The sequence below is a fragment of the Capricornis sumatraensis genome, chromosome 13 (genome assembly GCF_032405125.1).
Source record: "Capricornis sumatraensis isolate serow.1 chromosome 13, serow.2, whole genome shotgun sequence".
NCBI lineage: Eukaryota > Metazoa > Chordata > Mammalia > Artiodactyla > Bovidae > Capricornis > Capricornis sumatraensis.
This window is the reverse complement of record NC_091081.1, coordinates 32,365,218-32,384,254: the sequence shown is the minus strand read 5'-3', so window position 1 is coordinate 32,384,254 and position 19,037 is coordinate 32,365,218. Positions and strand designations below refer to the sequence as shown.

At 44.1% G+C, this 19,037-nt stretch overlaps 1 protein-coding gene across 1 annotated transcript in view; it reads right to left on the bottom strand.

The window, feature by feature from the left end:
- Positions 1-19,037, bottom strand: part of PREP (prolyl endopeptidase) — a 145,064-nt gene that overhangs the window by 44,090 nt on the left and 81,937 nt on the right. The window contains exons 9-10 of the mRNA XM_068985049.1: positions 17,254-17,451; positions 10,237-10,340 (exon numbers count right to left, since the gene is read on the bottom strand). Of these exons, the coding sequence (XP_068841150.1) occupies positions 10,237-10,340; positions 17,254-17,451 (302 nt within the window). The remainder of the gene's footprint in view (positions 1-10,236; positions 10,341-17,253; positions 17,452-19,037) is intronic.

Below are 19,037 nucleotides of genomic sequence, written 5' to 3'. Positions count from 1 at the left end.
TCCTGAGATTTAGATACCTGGCCACCAGGTGGCGTGTGGACTCCTTGGTCTCAGGGTCCAAACCAAGTTTCTGCTGAAGGCCTGTTTTGCGTTCCATGGCATATTGCTAGGTGTCCCCCAATATCCATTCCTCCCACTTCCTTGATAATAAGGCCCAAATTTTTAGCTGGCACACTCTTTCTGGGAATAAAACTGCATTTTTAAACCTGTGCTAGGAGTATGTTTTCACCAATAAAATGAAAGCAGACATAATACATGTCACCTTCTGGCAAACATGCTTACAAGACAGTCTCCTCCTGATCATCCCTCTTCCTCCCTATTACTGCCGTCATGCTGGCTGGAAAGTGGATGCAACATGGCTGGAACCCCTGCAGCCTTCTAGGACCATGAGGAGATGGCAGGAAAGCAGCCATGATACAGCAACAAGACAAAAAGAGCTTGGATTCCTTACATCTTAGACACCAAGCCATTCCTGGACCAATTTCCCCTGCACTTCCTTTATGTGAGAGGGAAAAATAAACATCTCTCTCCTTTAAGCCATGGTTATTTTTTACTTTTTCTCCTTTTGCTCACAGCTGAATACAGTTTGAGTAACACACCTTGAGATTCATTCAGATTCATTTCTAAAAACAGAACTAGTTATTAAACTAGCCTAAGATAAGCACCATTAGCACACATACTATTCAGAGATGAGAACTAAATTACTGATACAGTTCTAATAAGAATGAAGTGACTTTCTACCTGGTTTTTAAAGGCTAATGAAATATAACAGCATTCTTTTTCCCAAGATAGTTTTCTAGCAAGGGGTTAGAGCTAACTGTTAGCTGTGAGTAACCTGAAATCAGTATCAGCAAAGCTCAGCAACTTGCATTTTTTACAGATCTCAAAAGCCACGACTCCTGGAACAATTTAAACAAAATTTAATCTATTTAAATGGTTTTATTACCTACAACAGCAAACTCAGATCTATAGATAACTGAAGTAGTAAAATTTTTGTACATACTAAATATGAACAAATCTCCACTGAGTACAGTTGCCACCTATGCTGATGAGTTTATGGACACCTTAATCTCTGACAATATGGCTTCAATTGCAGTGACATTATTAAAGAATAATAAACTCAGTCCATCGTCTAGAAATGAATATAAGCCACAAAAATTAAAATCACCTTGTGATTTTAAAACACCTGTTTAACTCATTAACATCTCATCAAAATAAGGTGAAAAAATTTCCATGTCAAGTCCCGCAGCATCCCCAGGAGAGCCAAGGCCGCCCTCCCCAGGTTGTCAACCACCAGGCAGGGGTTTAGCTGCTTTCCTGGTTCTTATCTCATCGCAGGCCTATTTCCTCCAAGCAAAGTTCAGAGAAACTGAGGAAGGTGGGCAGAGGTCTGGGTTGCCCTGAGCTGTTTTACACCTTGCCAAAGGAGGCCCTGCAGGAGGCTCAAGGGATCTCTCCAGGCCTGTCTGGTCACTCAGTTCTCAAGGCCACCTTGTGATTTTTACTCTAAGTGGGTACATATTCTCAGGCTGCTGCAAAAACAACGTCCTTCTTCAAAACATGGAAGAACACTTCTTTACAAGTGGTATGGAGACTGCAGCAACCACACACTGGGGCCCTATAACCTATTTCTCTGTTTTAAGATAGCAAGAGAACAAAAATTCTTATCATCTTTTATAGTTGAACTATTTTAACACAGCTGCTATCTAAAGAGGAAACAGATACAAACATATGCCCTCTGAATATGAGTATTATGATCTCAATCTAGAATGGCTGTGAGACAAAGAGAATTCTAAAGAAACACAGCAATCTGTTAATGCAAGAATATGTCTCTGTGAAGTATAATATAAAAAAATAACATGAAAGCTTTAGGCACAAAATTGCCAAGAACAACTGACTCAATTTAAAGTGATTTCCTAATCATATGCAAGCACCATAGTTTCTCAAAAGGTTCTTTTGGAAAATATTCCCCCATTCACACTTAATTCACATGTTCTGAAGATTTCTGACCTACCCTTAACTATGAGAACACAGCGATATAGAAAAATGTTACCATTAGTTCAATAGTCAGCAGACCAAAGATGTGGATGAGTCAAAAACTGCGTGTGTTGTGCACTCAGCACAGAAGTCAATGAGCTAAATTAAAGCACTAATTATTGTTCTGAGGATTAACATTTGTTGAATGGCAAAGCCTGCAGGCCAGTTGTTCAGTGGCTCAGTCATGTCCAGCTCTTTGCAACTCCATGAACTGCTGCACACCAGGCTTCCCTGTCCTTCACTATCTCTTGGAACTTGCTCAGACTCACATCTGTTGAGTTAGTGATGCCACCCAACCATCTCGTCCTGTCATCCCCTTCTCATCCTGCCTTCAATCTTTCCCAGCAAACACCAGGAGTTGGTGATGGACAGGGAAGCCTGGAGTGCTGGAGTCCATGGGATCGCAAAGAGTCAGACACGACTGAGTGACTGAACTGTAGACCAGTAACTTACTTTGCCAACAAAGGTCTGTCTAGTCAAGGCTATGGTTTTTGCAGTGGTCACGTATGGATGTGAGAGTTGGACTGTAAAGAGGGCTTAGCGCCAAAGAACTGATGCTTTTGAACTGTGGTGTTGGAGAAGACTCTTGAGAGTCCCTTGGACTGCAAGGAGATCCAACCAGTCCATTCTGAAGGGGATCAGTCCTGGGTGTTCTTTGGAGGGAATGATGCTAAAGCTGAAACTCCAATACTTTGGCCACCTCATGTGAAGAGTTGACTCATTGGAAAAGACTCTGATGCTGGGAGGGATTGGGGGCAGGAGAAGGGGACGACAGAGGATGAGATGGCTGGATGGCATCACTGACTCGATGGACATGAGTTTGAGTGAACTCCGGGAGTTGTTGATAGACAGGGAGGCCTGGCGTGCTGCGATTCATGGGGTCACAGAGTCGGACACGACTGAGCGACTGAACTGAAGTGACCTGACCTACAAATTACTGTCAAGGTTACAAAAATGTAGACTAAAGAAAAATAACCCCACTCCTTCTACCCCAAGGCATCTTGGTAAACCCAAAGAATAATCTAATTTTAATTTTCTAATCATCTAATTTAAAAAATCAGCTTCTGGTCAGTTATAAAGCAAATCACCTTTGGGATGTTCTTGATGGTTCACATGCAGTATTGTAGGTAAACCTCAGAAGCATAAAATTCCTCAGTTTAAGAGGTAGGACTCAATAAAATCTGTGTTAAATACTTATAATCCTTACTACTTCTGTACTCTGTTGATTTAGGTTTGATACTGCCCCATAAAATGGAATCTTCCTTCTAATTTATTCTTTTATAACATGTGGAAACTGTTGTCAATGGAGTTGATTCAGAGTATACTGAGTTCACAGTTCATTTTCAGGTCCATAAATTTTGACTTTCACTTTAGGAGGAGAAAAGACAATCTTTCAGCTGTCAAACATTTTAAGCTGAACACAAACGAGACACCGAGAAAGCAAAAAGCGCATTTTTGCTACACTGCATCCTTCGTCGCACCACGTTCAGCCACAGTGCAAACACTACTTTATCCACAAGAAAGAGCTGTCAGAGGCAACTCTCCTGCACAGGATGCTGAGGGCAGGACTCCTTTCTTCTTGAACTTACTGTGAAATTATGAAATTAAACAGCTACAAAAAGGTAGAGGCTCTCTGAATGAAGAATTGTGGTGACATTGTTCAGGAGGCCCAGTAGGGGCCTGGGGCTTACAAAAGCAGCCATCCCTCAAAGCCGAACCCAGGTTCCACCTCTCCCAGGAAAATCCCTGGGCATCCCAGCCAGGATATCACAGTGCCGATGCAAACTTTCACCTTTCCCCTGATCGTTGTGATAACATCTTGGGGTATCTGACCTTTCAGAGCTCTGTGTCTCAGCCTGACTGCAAACTTTCCAGGGATAGTGCCTGTGTCTGGAACGTCTCTGGATTCAAACAGTACCACCTTGCGTTGCACATCACATATATATTTATCAACAGACTAAATTTTCCTATTTTTTCCCTTCGGTTTAAAATGAAACATATTACTGATCATAAATATAGACAAGATTCTTTTCATATAAATTACTTATCACCAAATCTTTGTTATTAATGTAATTTCTAATGCTCAGTTCAGTTCAGTTCAGTCACTCAGTCGTGTCCGACTCTTTGCGACCCCATGAATTGCAGCACACCAGGCCTCCCTGTCCATCACCATCTCCTGGAGTTCACTCAGACTCACGTCCATCGAGTCCGTGATGCCATCCAGCCATCTCATCCTGGGTCGTCCCCTTCTCTTCCTGCCCCCAATCCCTCCCAGCATCAGAGTCTTTTCCAATGAGTCAACTCTTCACATGAGGTGGCCAAAGTACTGGAGCTTCAGCATCCTTCCTTCCAAAGAAATCCCAGGGTTGATCTCCTTCAGAATGGACTGGTTGAATCTCCTTGCAGTCCAAGGGACTCTCAAGAGTCTTTTCCAACACCACAGTTCAAAAGCATCAATTCTTCGGCGCTCAGCCTTGTTCACAGTCCAACTCTCACATCCACACATGACCACAGGAAAAACCATAGCCTTGACTAGATGGACCTTCGTCGGCAAAGTAATGTCTCTGCTTTTGAATATACTGTCTAGATTGGTCATAACTTTTCTTCCAAGGAGTAAGCGTCTTTTAATTTCATGGCTGCAGTCATCATCTGCAGTGATTTTGGAGCCCCCCCAAAATAAAGTCTGACACTGTTTCTGTTTCCCTATCTATTTCCCATGAAGTGATGGGACCAGATGCCATGATCTTTGTTTTCTGAATGTTGAGCTAAGCCAACTTTTTCACTCCCCTCTTTCATTTTCATCAAGAGGCTTTTGAGTTCCTCTTCACTTTCTGCCATAAGGGTGGTGTCATCTGCATATCTGAGGTTATTGCTGTTTCTCCCGGCAATCTTGATTCCAGCTCGTGTTTCTTCCAACCCAGCGTTTCTCATGACGTACTCTGCATATACGTTAAATAAGCAGGGTGACAATATACAGCCTTGACGTACTCCTTTTCCTATTTGGAACCAGTCTGTTGTTCCACGTCCAGTTCTAACTGTTGCTTCCTGACCTGCATACAGATTTCTCAAGAGGCAGGTTAGGTGGTCTGGTATTCCCATCTCTTTCAGAATTTTCCACAGTTTATTGTGATCCACACAGTCAAAGCCTTTGGCATAGTCAATAAAGCAGAAATAGATGTTTTTCTGGAACTCTCTTGCTTTTTCGATGATCCAGCGGATGTTGGCAATTTGATCTCTGGTTCCTCTGCCTTTTCTAAAACCAGCTTGAACATCAGGGAGTTCTAATGCTCAGTATTTCCTTTTTATAGACCTGTGCACAGATGTTCTAACCAATATTACATAGTGGTCATGTCATTCATAATAAAAAGAGGAAAAAGATCAGTCAACTGCAGCTATGATAAACCTATCCAAAACTTAATTTTTTTGTGTCCCACAGACTGGAAGAGAAAGTTTTTCCAGGATCTGATTTTCAAAATTGTATTTCCTATAGAGATGAATTTTCTCCCACAGCTGTAGTCAGGACTAGGTAAAGACTATATAGTAGCTATGCTCTGTATATGTCACCAAAACAGGACACTCTCACCCCACATGGCCCCACCACCACTCAAGATCTCTGGTCCTGAATGAAAGCACATCACACAAAGAAGAGCCCTGTGGCTGGTTTAGCCCTGTGTTTCTTTGACCCTCCTTTTTCTCTCCCCTTCACTTAGTACATCTTATGAGCTACACGACCAGGTGGACATGCACGGCTATGATCACCATTAACTGCACTGACTAACCATGCGGGTAATCTGGGCAGCATTTGCTTCAAAATGATAATGTACATAAAATGTAAGAAGGAATAACAATTAGCCCAGGGAATTTTCTTTTAAAATCACATACAGAATAAATACAAACACCAGGGTTATGCAAAATCAAAAGCAGCACTACCCTGAAGTAATTGAAAACAAAAAATGAATCTTCCCCCTACACCCGCAAATGCTGTGGTTTCTATTATACACTATGAGGATTTTTTCCACTCATGCACAAACCCTTCTCTAGGGCCTGCTTTTACAGGCTGGTCATTGTTGGCAACTCTGCTGAGAGTCTGATCACAATGTGAGCACAGAAGTCACACTCACGCTTCCTGTCAGAGCTCTGCTGTGTACACCTGGGCTAAGCTACTGCAAAATGGGCTTTCAGTCTATAGCACTGTGATATCACGGTACATTCCAAAGCCACCTTTACCCAAAACAAGAATTCTACTTAAATAACACAGTGCAATATGTATGATGTGTATAATCAACATATTAAAGTCTCCTGAAGGCATTATGCTAGAGAGATTATACCTTCATAAAAGTTGTAAAACCAGTGTGTTCTCTCCAGTTACTCAGTTACTATCCCCTTAAATACGTCCCATGAATCTTTTCATCCTTTTCCCTTACTGCACTTGTACAAATAAAAGCTTCTAAGTATTTCAGTAGCTCGACTTTAGGGGAATTTTCTTTGTGAAGTGGAAAGCCGCACACAGAGGACTTCAGTGCCTTTTCCAATGGCACGCGACTGGCATCTCCTGAGTATACTTTCTCCCCAGTTTAATCTGGAAATCTCAGGTTGCTGTGCCCAGGGCTGAGGGGTTTCTACTCCACACAAGCATGTGCTTGGCTGTAAAGTTTTGTCTTTTCATTTATATCTGAAAACAACACATATTAAGTTGTAACTAGTTTCTTTGTGTACCATCTGTAAAGAATAGAGAAAAACAGCTACTTGATAGGAAAAACAACTCCAACCATCCTCCCCGAGAAGGAAAAGCCACTTTCCTTTAAGAAGCTGCCTTCGAGGCAGCTGTCATGATCACAGGTCCCTTCTCCCTGCCACAAACTCCACCGCTACTCACTTTGACATGAGTTGTGGGAAGTAGAAAAGAGAATTTAAAAAAAAAATACAGACTGAGGGGCTGCACAGCAGAGATGAAGAGAACATTAGGGCTGAGGGGAGGGGCGTCTCATGGGCAACAGAGCCCATCCTAGAGCAGCCACGCGGGGACAGCCACTTCTCGCTGCCCGGGAATGCTCTGCATTACTGACGGGAGAGGTGGTATCTTGCACCACACACAGACGCACCACACACAGACACACACACAGACAGACACACACACACAGACACACACACAGACACACACAGACAGACACACACAGACACACTCAGACACACACACACAGACACAAACACACACAGACACACACAGACAGACACACACACACACACAGACACACACAGACACAGACACAGACACACACACAGTCACACACAGACACACAGACAGACACGCACAGACACACACGCACACACACAGACACACACAGATACACACACACACAGACACACAGACACACATACACACACAGACACCCTCCCCCCTCCACTGCCCTGAGGATGTCCAGGCAAGGACTAGAAGTAGTTCCTGAGAAGGCCAAATGTTACAGCTGGCAGACACGCAATGTCTACACACAGAGAAAATGAAAAACAGCAAGGCACGGCAGCCTAAAAGTGACGTTAAAAGTCTAATGCAGGACTAGGGTGAATTAATGAGACATACAAGCACCAGACTGGGGCTATGGCCCCTAAAAGATCTCTCTCCAGGCAAGGGCTCACTTTGAAAATAAAAGAAGCCAAACTAGCTAAGGAAACCTAAAAGTCTGCCATATTTACTTCTAACACTTTTTGAAAAAACAAACAAACAAACAACTGATTACATTCTACATGAAAGTGTTAAGTCTCTGTGAAGACTTTTTGCAACCCTATGGACTAGAGCTCACCAGACTCCTCTGTCCATGGGATTCTCCAGGCATGAATACTGGAGTGGGTTGCCATGCCCTTCTCCAGGGGCCATTCCCCACCCAGGGATCAAATCCAGGTCTCCTGTATTACAGGCAGATTCTTTACTGACTGAGCTCTATGTGCCAGACCCTTAATATGGGCAGACCTTGGGGACACGGCAGCTTCAGTTCCAGACCCCCACAGCAAGCGTCACAATAAAGCGAGTCAGATGAGGTTTCTGATTTCCCAGTGCTTAGAAAAGTTACGTTTGCACTATATTGTAGTCTATTCAGTGTCACGTACGGTTGAGAAAGCTGGACTATAAAGAAGGCAGAATGCCAAAGAATTGATGCCTTCAAACTGTGGTGCTGGAGAAGACTTCTAAAAGTCCCTTGGACAGCAAGGAAATCAAACCAGTCAATTTTAATGGCGATCAACCCTGAATATTCACTGGAAGGACCAATGCTGAAGCTGAAGCTCCAGTATTTTGGTCATCTGATGCACACAGATGACTTACTGGAAAAGTTCCTGATGCTGGGAAAGATCAAGGGCAGAAGGAGAAGAGGGGGTCAGAGGATGAGATGGCTGGATGGCATCACTGATGCAAGGAACATGAACTTAGGCAAACTCCAAGAGACGGTGAGGGACAGGGAGGCCTGGCATGCTGCCGTTCAGGGGGTCACAGAGAGTTGGACACGATTGGGCAACTGAACAACAACAACAATATTCAGTGTGCAACAACATTAAGTCTAAAACAATGCTGTACATACCTTAAAGAATATTTAATTGCTAGAAAATGCTAACATCACCTGAGCCTTCAGTGAGTCATAATCTTTCTTGCAATAACAACATGAAAGATCACAGATCATAACAAATATAACAATTATGAAATAGTTTGAAATTCTACAAGAATTACCAAAATGTGACACAGACACATAAAATAGACAAATGCTGTCGGAAAAATGGCACCAATAGATATGCTCGATGCAGAACTGCCACAAACCTTCAATTTGTAAAAAAATAAAAAAACAACACAGTATCCGCAAAGCACAATGAAGCAAAGAACAATAAAACGAGGTATGCCTATATATATATCATCTCACATATCCTGCAGGAATATTATCATATCATATAATCCTGAAGGAATCCTGCAAGATGGGTACTATCTGTTTTGCAGCTGAAAAAACTGGCAGAAAAGTTAAATGACTCATCCTATGTCAACCAAAACGTATCAGTCAATACATGCAGACTTCAGACTTCAGGCTGACAGAGGTTGAAGACAAAGGTCCTGGACCTCTAATGAGAATGCTCTCTGACTTTATAAGTACTGTTTATATAGATCAAGGATCAGCAAACTTCGTCCTGGAGGGCCAAATACTTAAGCACTTTAGTCTTTGTGGGCCAGTCTCTGCTGCACTGTTAAAGCACTAAGGCAGCCACAGACACTATGTAAACAAACATGGCTATTCTCCAAAAAACCAGAGGCCAGTAAGTCGACTCCTGATATAGAAGAGGGGCTGGCGATCTGCAGCCCTGGGCCAGATTCAGCCGGCCAAACAGTTTTATCTTTGATCTAGGTCTAGTCCGTCACCTAGACTTCTCTTAGACAGGTGAAGGGCAATTCACCCTGTTAAAAGGATGCTCTAGTTTCACAGAAACATTCTCAGGGTATCCAGTGCTCTTTTTTTTTTCTAACTTTCCTTTGGAAACAACACTCTGAATCCTAACCTGGGTCTCTGTGGTCCAGGCCCCCTGGTAGGAGAGCCCTGATGAAACACCTGGTACCTGGCAGGTGACCTGTCATTGCAAAGGAACAGAGTCGTTTTGCATCATTTTTCAGTGAATGATCTGATTTCTGGGAGACTCAGTACCTGTGGGCCACTGAGAAAACAAAAAAAATGGAGATTCTTAACCTGAAAGGATGGTGACCAGAGAGTGAGCTTGCCACGCATGGCAGTTAGACAGTTAATTTATCCATTCTAATGTTTTATTGAGCGCTCACCCTGTGCCAGGCAGACATACGGATGAACTTCAGACTGCAAAGACTGCCTTCTAGCACTTGAGTGAATACTTCATGTAAAGAAAATCTATGCTATTACTAATCACACCACGAGACCCGAGCCAGAAAACAATCCACTTTGAAGCAAGCAGACAAACTGTGTTGCTTTGATCCCCCAGACAAGGGACTCTGGCTTCCTGTCAAGAGTGGCAGAATCTGTAAACTCCAAGAGGGCAGGGACCTCGCTGAGCTCAATGCCCAGAAGCAGCAGGTGTTCCCAAGTATCTGTGGCTGGTGTTGCTGTGGGTTACCTCTATAGCTGCTGACAAACTGGAGTGTGCACAGCCTGGCCTGAAAGTCAGATTTTTAAACTAACATTGTCAAGATAAAATACCCCCTACCTGGACTGTCTGGTAATCGGAAGCGTCAATTCCTTTCACAGTCACCTCTCGGAAGACTCTGGGCTCCAGTTCCTCTTTGGTCAGATCACAGTGATAGATGATACCTAGAAGGAAACGGACGTCTTAGTTCAGTCCATAAACTCACTAGATACAAGAAGGGCAAGGATCACAAAGCACAGTCAGTAGTGCGTTTAAGGTCACTGCAGAGAGACCTCAGAACAGCCTGGCATGTGCACTATGCAATGCTACAGAAGTTCCCACTTCATCATCGCCATCGCATGTGGTCTTCTTTCATACCACAGTCACCTCTGTATCATTTTAGAAGATCCTAACGCATTCCAGGACTAAGAGCAGAGGCAAAACCTAACTGCAGAAACATAACAGGTCCTTCCCGACGCCCGGTCACTTAGGAGTACAGGCCAAAGAAGATGGGACACTTCATGTAGGGTTATTTCACCTGAGCAGGGATTGAGATGGAAAACTCAAATGATGTGCCCAAAGTCAACAGCCAATCAGGGGTCTCTTGATGGGAACTCTGGGACTATTGCTTCCTGACACCCACCCCTCTGTGGACACACACGTGCAATCAGGGACCAAAGACAGCCTTTCAGGGAGTCTTTCAGAATTGCCTTTAAAGTTCTGACTATCCAAGTGCACAACACACATTGATGAATACACAATAAACTTTTAGCTATTTTAACCACTAATTAAAATCCCATTTCCTTAATTTAATGCTGCTGCTGCTGCTGCTGCTGCTAAGTCACTTCAGTCGTGTCCGACTCTGTGCGACCTTGGAGACGGCAGCCCACCAGGCTCCCCCATCCCTGGGATTCTTCACGCAAGAATATTGGAGTGGGTTGCCATTTCCTCCTCCAATGCATGAAAGTGAAAAGTGAAAGTGAAATCGTGTCTGACTCTTCGCGACCCCATGCACAGCAGCCTACCAGGCTCTTCCGTTCATGGGATTTTCCAGGCAAGAGTACTGGAGTGGGGTGCCATTGCCTTCTCCGAATTTAATGATACTACATTCTAACATTTAATATCTAAATCAAAGGGACTTCCCTGGTGGTCCAATGGATAAAAATTCGCCTTGCAATGCCAGGGACACAGGTTTGATCCCTGGTCCAGGAGGATCCCACATGGTGTGGAGCAACTAAGCCCGTGCGCCACAACTACTGAGCTCCCACACTACAGCTACTGAAGCCTGCATGCCCCAGAGCCTGTGCTCTGCAAAAAGAAGCCTGCACACTGCAGCTAGAGAGCAGCCCCCAGGCTCCATAATGAGAGAAGGCCCAGGGGCAGCAACGAAGACCCATCACAGCCCCCAAAATAAAATAAGTAAAACAACAAAAAAGAACAAATCAAAGAAACAATAAGTAAGATAAATCACTACTGTTTGAAAACAATGACATTGCTATTGTTTATGAAACAGAATTAGTCATCCAGAGTGGCTGGTGTGGAAACAGCCCTCCCACATAATACTTTAAACATACGCTGTCAGTATATGAAAAATCAATTTAGAGATCCTGATACTTGCTGCAAAACCAGAAACTAAGCAGTTACTCCCACAGGGTACATTCAAACTGATTGATCATGTGATAAAATGGCAGCGTGCTTTCTTTTCAACTCCTCTGTGTATGTATGAACTTCACTAACAGCTGCAAAACAGCACTCTGCTCCCCACTGGCAAAGAGCAATATGTTTAGATACTTTAACAAAAAGACTGTTAATCCCCATGAATGTTATCGCAATTCCCATGCTTACAAATTATTTTAAGGTTTATAATATAATCATACAATATATGATTAACATTGGCAGTGGGGAGATACCTAATAGGACTGAAGCTTCTTAGTTGAAGCTGTATTTGGATATTTGTTGGAATATATCCTTATACATAAAATATTTTCAGACTACACTCCGGCCATACATTCTAAATTACCAGACACACTGAGTACTGTACTTGCCCAGATAAATGTAGTCTTGAGGGCAAAGGCTATCTTCACATATATGTTAATTTTTGAAAAGCTTCTTCATTAGTACCTGTCCCACTTCCTTCCTCCTGGAGAAGGAAATGGCAACCCACTCCAGTATTCCTGCCTGGAGAATCTCAAGGACAGAGGAGCCTGGTAGGCTACAGTCCATGGGGTCGCAAAGAGTCGGACACGACTGAGCAACTTCACTTCACTTCACTTCTACTTTCTCAAAACACAAAAAGCATCTCCATCCTCAAAAAAAAAAAAAAAATCCAAACCACCAGACAATGACAACGAGATTGCAGAACAAGCATGAGCCATTTAAGCCCTGGACTCACCCCAGCATCACTGTTACCTGAGCTATAGTGAATCACAAAGGATGGGGAGCCAGGATTCCCCACTCTAACCACCAACCAGTTCCTGGGGCAGTACCCTAAGAAAAGTCACCAAAGTACTATAATGAAATTTCTCAAGTGAAAGACAGTGAGTAGGAAACACACTATAAATGCCTGTTTCTCTAGAAAAATCGAGACATCAAAGCCTCTAGCAGAAGGATGAAATTCTACAACATGGGCTGGCTCCTGTTGGGAGAAAGGGTACCAAGTACCTGATCTCTGTTCTTCTGTTTGGGGCAGAAGTGGCACTTTGGAGGAGGCTGGGTTATACCTAAAGGTACCAGTGCTTAATTTACTTGATGGATATTTTCTATTTTCAGATCCATCTGGGTCAGTCCAGATGAGCCCACTGCAGATTCACGTTGTAACGTGAATCCCTATAGCCAAAGAGCAGCCCTGGGTGTTCTAATGATGCTAAAGCTGAAACTCCAGTACTCTGGCCACCTCATGCGAAAAGTTGACTCATTGGAAAAGACTGATGCTGGAGGGATTGGGGGCAGGAGGAAAAAGGGACGACAGAGGATGAGATGGCTGGATGGCATCACCGACTCGATGGACGTGAGTTTGAGTGAACTCCGGGAGATGGTGATGGACAGGGAGGCCTGGCGTGCTGCGATTCATGGGGTCGCAAAGAGTTGGACATGACTGAGCGACTGAACAGAACTGAATGATGTTTTGTGTCCTGTCTCAATTGGTTTGCTAAGTATAGCAATCCAGTAACGGATTGGAGAAAACATCCTAGAGTCATGAATCAGAGGGGATTGGTTAGATGATCTCTAGGGAATAATTTCAAAGTTTAAGGGCAAAAGAGAACTGAATTCGGAAGTTCCTTAAGACCAGAGGAGATGTCTTGGACTTGAGGAGATGGGTCTCCTGATGAAAACGGTGCTTTAACAAGGCTATTCTAGCAAAACGAAAGAGGGAGGGGCAATCAGTTCAGATACTCCTGCTATAACTGGAAATTAGTGTAAGGAGATGAAAGAGATGGGAGTTAAAAGAAAGGGACAATTCTAGGAGAAACTGCAAAAGGATCAACAGAGGAATCTGGAAAACTGGATATGCAAAGAAAAGCAAAAGAACTTGGCAAAGATGACCCATGTAGACACTGTCTCATCCAATTACAGGTCGGGTTTTAAGGATATTAAAATTAAAAAAACACAAACAAAAACAAGTCTCTTAAAATGTTTTTGCACTCTTTGATCATTTATCCAAAGGAGTTGAAAATGTGTCCACACAAGAACCTGTACCCAGATATTCAGAGCAGTTTTATTCATGACTGCCAAAAGTTGGAGGCAACCAAGATGTCCTTCAGAAGGTGAAGGTGTAAGTAAATGGTGGAACATCCAGACAATTCAAAAAATAAATAAGTAAATAGTAATAGCAAAAAATAAATAAGCCATTAAGCCATGTAACAACCTTAAATGCATATTACTAAGTGAAGGAGCCAATCTGAAAAGTCTATATAATCTATTAATATGATTCTAACTATAGGTCATTCTGGAAAAGACAAAGCTGTCTCCATAGAGACAGTTAAAAAGATCAGTGGTTGCCAGGGGCTAGGGGGAGAAGGGATGAAAAGGGCAGAGTGCACAGACTTTTTAGGGTACTGAAATTACTCTGCATGATACCATAAAAACACATACTGATGGATACAGGTCATCATACATTTCTCCACACTCAGAATGTACAACACCAAGAGTGAGTCCTAAGGTAAGTTATGGACTTTGAGCAATTGTGATGTGTCAATGCAGGCTCATCAACTGTAGCAACTGTATCACTGGACTAGGGGATGTTGATACAGGGGAGGCAGTGCACATGTAGGGACAGGGAGTATGCAGGAAATCCCTGTCCCCTTCCTTCAACATTGCTACCGACCTACATCTGCTCTTACAGCACTTTTATGCTTTTCCCAAAGAGTCTGGGAAAGCTTCTTTGATTTCTTCTGTTTCTCAGAACCATGCAACTGGGATGGCTGTACTGGATTATTACAACACACAGAAGTCTGGAGTGAGCCTTAGACAACCCTCCCAGGTCCCATGAATACAGCATCACTCGGCTCCACCACTAAATGGTCTGAGCCACAGGGAATAAGTGCATCGTGCTCCAAACTTGCCTTGGCTGTCTGTTTCCCTCCTAGTGCAGCCGCAGCTCTCCTAGAACTGCCCCTCCCTTTTAACTCCCATCTCCCTCACCTCCTTACATTTATTTCCAATCATAGCAGGAGTATCTGAACTGATTGCCCCTCCCTCTTTCCTTTTGCTAGAATAGCCTTGTTAAAGCACTGTTTTCATCAGGGGACCCATCTCCTCAAGTCCAAGACATCTCCTCTGGTCTTAAGGAACTTCTGAGTTCGGTTCTCTTTTGCCCTTAAACTTTGAAATTATTCCCTAAAGATCACCTAAACAATCCTCTCTGATTCATGACTCTAGGATGTTTTCTCCAATCCAATACCCGATCCTTATACTTAGCAAACCAATTGAGACAAGGACACAAAACATCATTAGGCTATAAGAATTCATGTTACAACGTGGGCCTGTTTTTTTCCAGATGGCTTTGCTCAAGACACATCTTCACCATGTATTTCCATGGGAAGCAAAGTCAGCAGGTGTACACCTGCCAGATGTATCTGGTGTCCACAGCAGTCAGCGCAGCAGGTATTTTTGGCCCTGGAGCTTTATTTATAATTTAGTGTCTGTTGTTTACTGCAGCAGTGGACAGTCAACCTTCGGAGAGCAGTGCAAGACAGCCTTTGAAAAGCGGACATGCATGTACATGGATGTGTACATATGTACACACTGACGATTTCCTGCTTTCAGGGAATCTAGTTTAATTATTTATTTTTCCATTTGGTTCAGAAGGTCTGAGCCTGGAAGCCCTGTTCTCTGATTTCAGGTATCAGATTACATTAAGGAGAGAAAAGACAAGGCTGGAGGCAAAACAAATTAGGAAAAGACGAAGGAGAAGAAGAAAGCATTGCAGTGACAAATAAAGCTTGCTCAGGAGCTGCCTGCTGGTACAGAATCAGGAACACACTTCTCTTTCCAGACTTCATGGCCAGAGTCACAGGTAATATTTCACTGCTTGGCACAGAACCCATCATTTTATGCTAGGACAACGAGCCCTTTCATCTTCGGGTAATGATGAACTTGTCCCTGAAATAAATGGCCACATGGGGTCACTAAAGGTGGTTTACAGGCCTCTGGGGACTCTGGCTTTTATGAAGAGCAGGTGAGTCAGCCTTGCTCTGTTCTCCTTGTTGCTCTTTATCCATTAAAACTGTTTAAAGGCTATGACGTTTTCCAAGTTCAATTTCTGGAACCAGTGTAAGTTGAGGAAAACAGTGCAGACCCCACAGCCCTGGGCTGAGAGGAGGAAAGCAATTTTCCTTGCTTCCTGTCCACTGGCTGCCACTGTCCTCCAGGCTTTGGGGAGGAGTGGTGAGGAGCAGGACACCCTGACGTGAGGCTCTTGACCTGTCAGTTCAGGGCTCCTGGCCCTGGTTTCCACTTCTTTGTGAGATCCTCTGAAAGGTGTGTGGTTGAGTAAAGATTCCTACGTGTCCCAGATGGACCATCAGACCTATGTACAGAACACCATTCTTTTGATTTAATAACCCTGACAGCAACCTGCCATGACAGTCAAGATTCCTTAAAGACTGCCTGTTCTGTGACCCCGAGGCACACACAAAGAAGTGGATCAGCCATCACTGTCATCTGCCAAACCCTGGGAGGAGGTACAAAGTCATTTCTACTCCTGCTCGGCTCTCCCCTACATCTGCTTTATTTGCCAAGAACCAAACAACCGCAACAAAACTGGCTAGGACCAAAAGGACGATGAAGGGGCTTGAAAAACAAATAGGGAACGTGCAGATATTTCTTCAGCCAGATTGCTTTCAGGATAAGGTCTGCCCGGTCAGCTGCAAACTGCCAACTGGCCAGGCTCCTGGGACAAGTCTGGGTGTTATAGCTTTGGCTATAACAGAAATGCTGAATGCAGCCAAGTGCAGAGACAGGAAAAAACCCAAACAAGCAAAGTGAGTGTGAAAACCCTAAAAAAAAAAAAAAAAGGTATAAAAAGAGTTATGTTTACTTTGGGGAAAACTGATGCCACAAAATTGCAAATGTTTTCTTCCTTTTCTACTAGAACCAAGTAACAAGTTTTGGTTTTTTTTTTCCCCTTCATATGATGTAAGATTATACTTTAAGAATTTTCTTTTAATCCAGCTTAACAAAAGCGGAATGTAGTCTCAGTTTTAAAACAGCTTTTAAATGTCAGATGTGACTACAGATTTTTTTTTTTTTTAACACTTCTAGTTATCTGTGTTGTGTGTGTTTTGATATATATAGACTAAAGGCTGAATCTATGGTTTTACTTGTTCATGCCGATTTTTCAAATCAACCTAAAAAAACAGCTGGTCCCGTCCCCAGAAGAGAGAATCAGGATATAAGATTAATGAGAGTGCCATTTTAGGTGTTCATGTTTCCCTTTGTTCTGAGCATCCGTTTTACCTGTTTATATTAAGTAATTCTGGCTGTAACACAGCACATGTGATTTTCAATATAACATGGCATCATATTTCAGTTTATCAAAAGAAACCCAAATGGGAGTGCGATTTTTAAACTTGACCATGTTGGTGAAAAGACTCTCACCTGGAGATAAAAAGGAAGTAAACTGATAGAAGATCTCGGTGTCCTTCTTCTGGCCGCTGTACCCCACGACGCTGCCGACCTCCAGCGGGAAGGTCTTGAGGAGAGCACCAGTGGCCAGGTCGTGAAGCTGCAGGGTGTTCTTTACGTCGTGCAGATAGCACAGCACCAAGAAGCTGGACCTGACGCAAGCTACCCACTCTGAAAAGATAAGGACACATAAAACCTAATGTGGCTTTGAAAATTAGCCAGAAACATACTCATTCCACTGAACAACAGTTCTGGGGCTCTACGCTGTGCTCTGTAGCACTGAGACTGGCTGAGTGATTTCAGAATTGGCTTTAACTGTTCGTTGCGTTTTCGGCATATCCCTCTAATAAATCATTGCCCATGTCAGGTCCAGAGGTAATAACACATTCTCCACCTGGGACCAGGAGCCTTTGATGATCTCAATAACGTGTGTAATACAACTGACCCTGCTGCCCTATTTTGTGTCCAGTATCATGTTACAGGAGGTACAGAGGGAAAACAACAAAACCTGAACCATGCTCGTCATCTGCCAAGATTGTTCATTCAGTAAGAATGTACCAAACCCTTGCTTGGCAGGTGCTTGGCACCCTGCAAGGTGCTGGACAGACCAGCAAGGAGATGAGGTCGCTTCTGCCCTCGAGACACAATCACGTAAAAATATAGGTAGTAACGTGTAAACAAAGGTGAGTGAGTGGCTGGTTGAGATTCAAAATAAGTGGGAGGCCTTGAGCAAGTGCTGAGTTACAGCTGGGGGACAGTGAAGGTGGGGGTGCCTGGGTGGTGTTGGGGACAGGGCAGCTCTCTGTCGGGCGCAAAGGTAGGAAACACAACTCAAGGAACGAAGGCCAGAGCTGGGGATAAGAAGAGAGAAAAGAATATGAATGAACCAGGAAGGGCGAATGAACCAGGAGTGAAGCAGGAAGGGAGGAAGACTGGGAAAGAAAACGAGTGAGAAGCCCATTTTCAAGAAGAAGACTGTTGTCCCTTCTGGGGGTGAGTGGGGTTGGTGGTGGGAGGTCTGAGGGGGTTTGGTGAGCTGGGGGGGGAGCTTTAGTTCTGACTCGGTCATTACTGCGGAGCCACTGTTGGACAAAAGGGTGACATACACAGAGGGTGACAGCAGTGACGGACGTATGCACCCCATGGCTGACCAGAAACCGAGTACATGGGGGGCGGAGCAGAACCCCAGGAAGCCAAGCAGGGCCCCACTTGGAGCTGGGGACAAAGTCGGGAGAAGGGTGGCCAAGAAACGAAGGGCGTCCCCAGGAAGAGCCACCAGGCTGCAGTGAGGAGGGGGATCTGAGGGTGAGGCAGAGACAGGCATTCCGCCCCTCCCTTCCCTGTGCCCAGGCGCAGCTTCAGTGTTGTGCTGTCGGTGATGGAGCTGGGAGAGCGGGGGTAAGCGGGCAGAGGAGGAGAGGAGGAAGTGGTGCGGGCAGGCCTGAGCACAATCCACTGTGCTCTGGACGAGATCGCCCAGCGACAAGGACAGGCCATCCAGAGAGACAGGCTGCAGCAAATGCAAGCCAGCACAGGGCTGCAGGGAGCAGCTCAGGAACGTGGAAAAGATGAGCCTTTCTCAGTTTTCATGGTATGGAGCAGGGCAAGGGGCTTTTAATACTGCTTGTGTTTATAACCCAGGAAACTAGCAGCTCACACATATGACATTATCAATGCTCAACAAGACACAGGCCAGAGGGAGCTCTGAGGGCCACCAGGGGCCCCAGTCTCGTCAAGTTCTTTAGGTTCCTATTGCA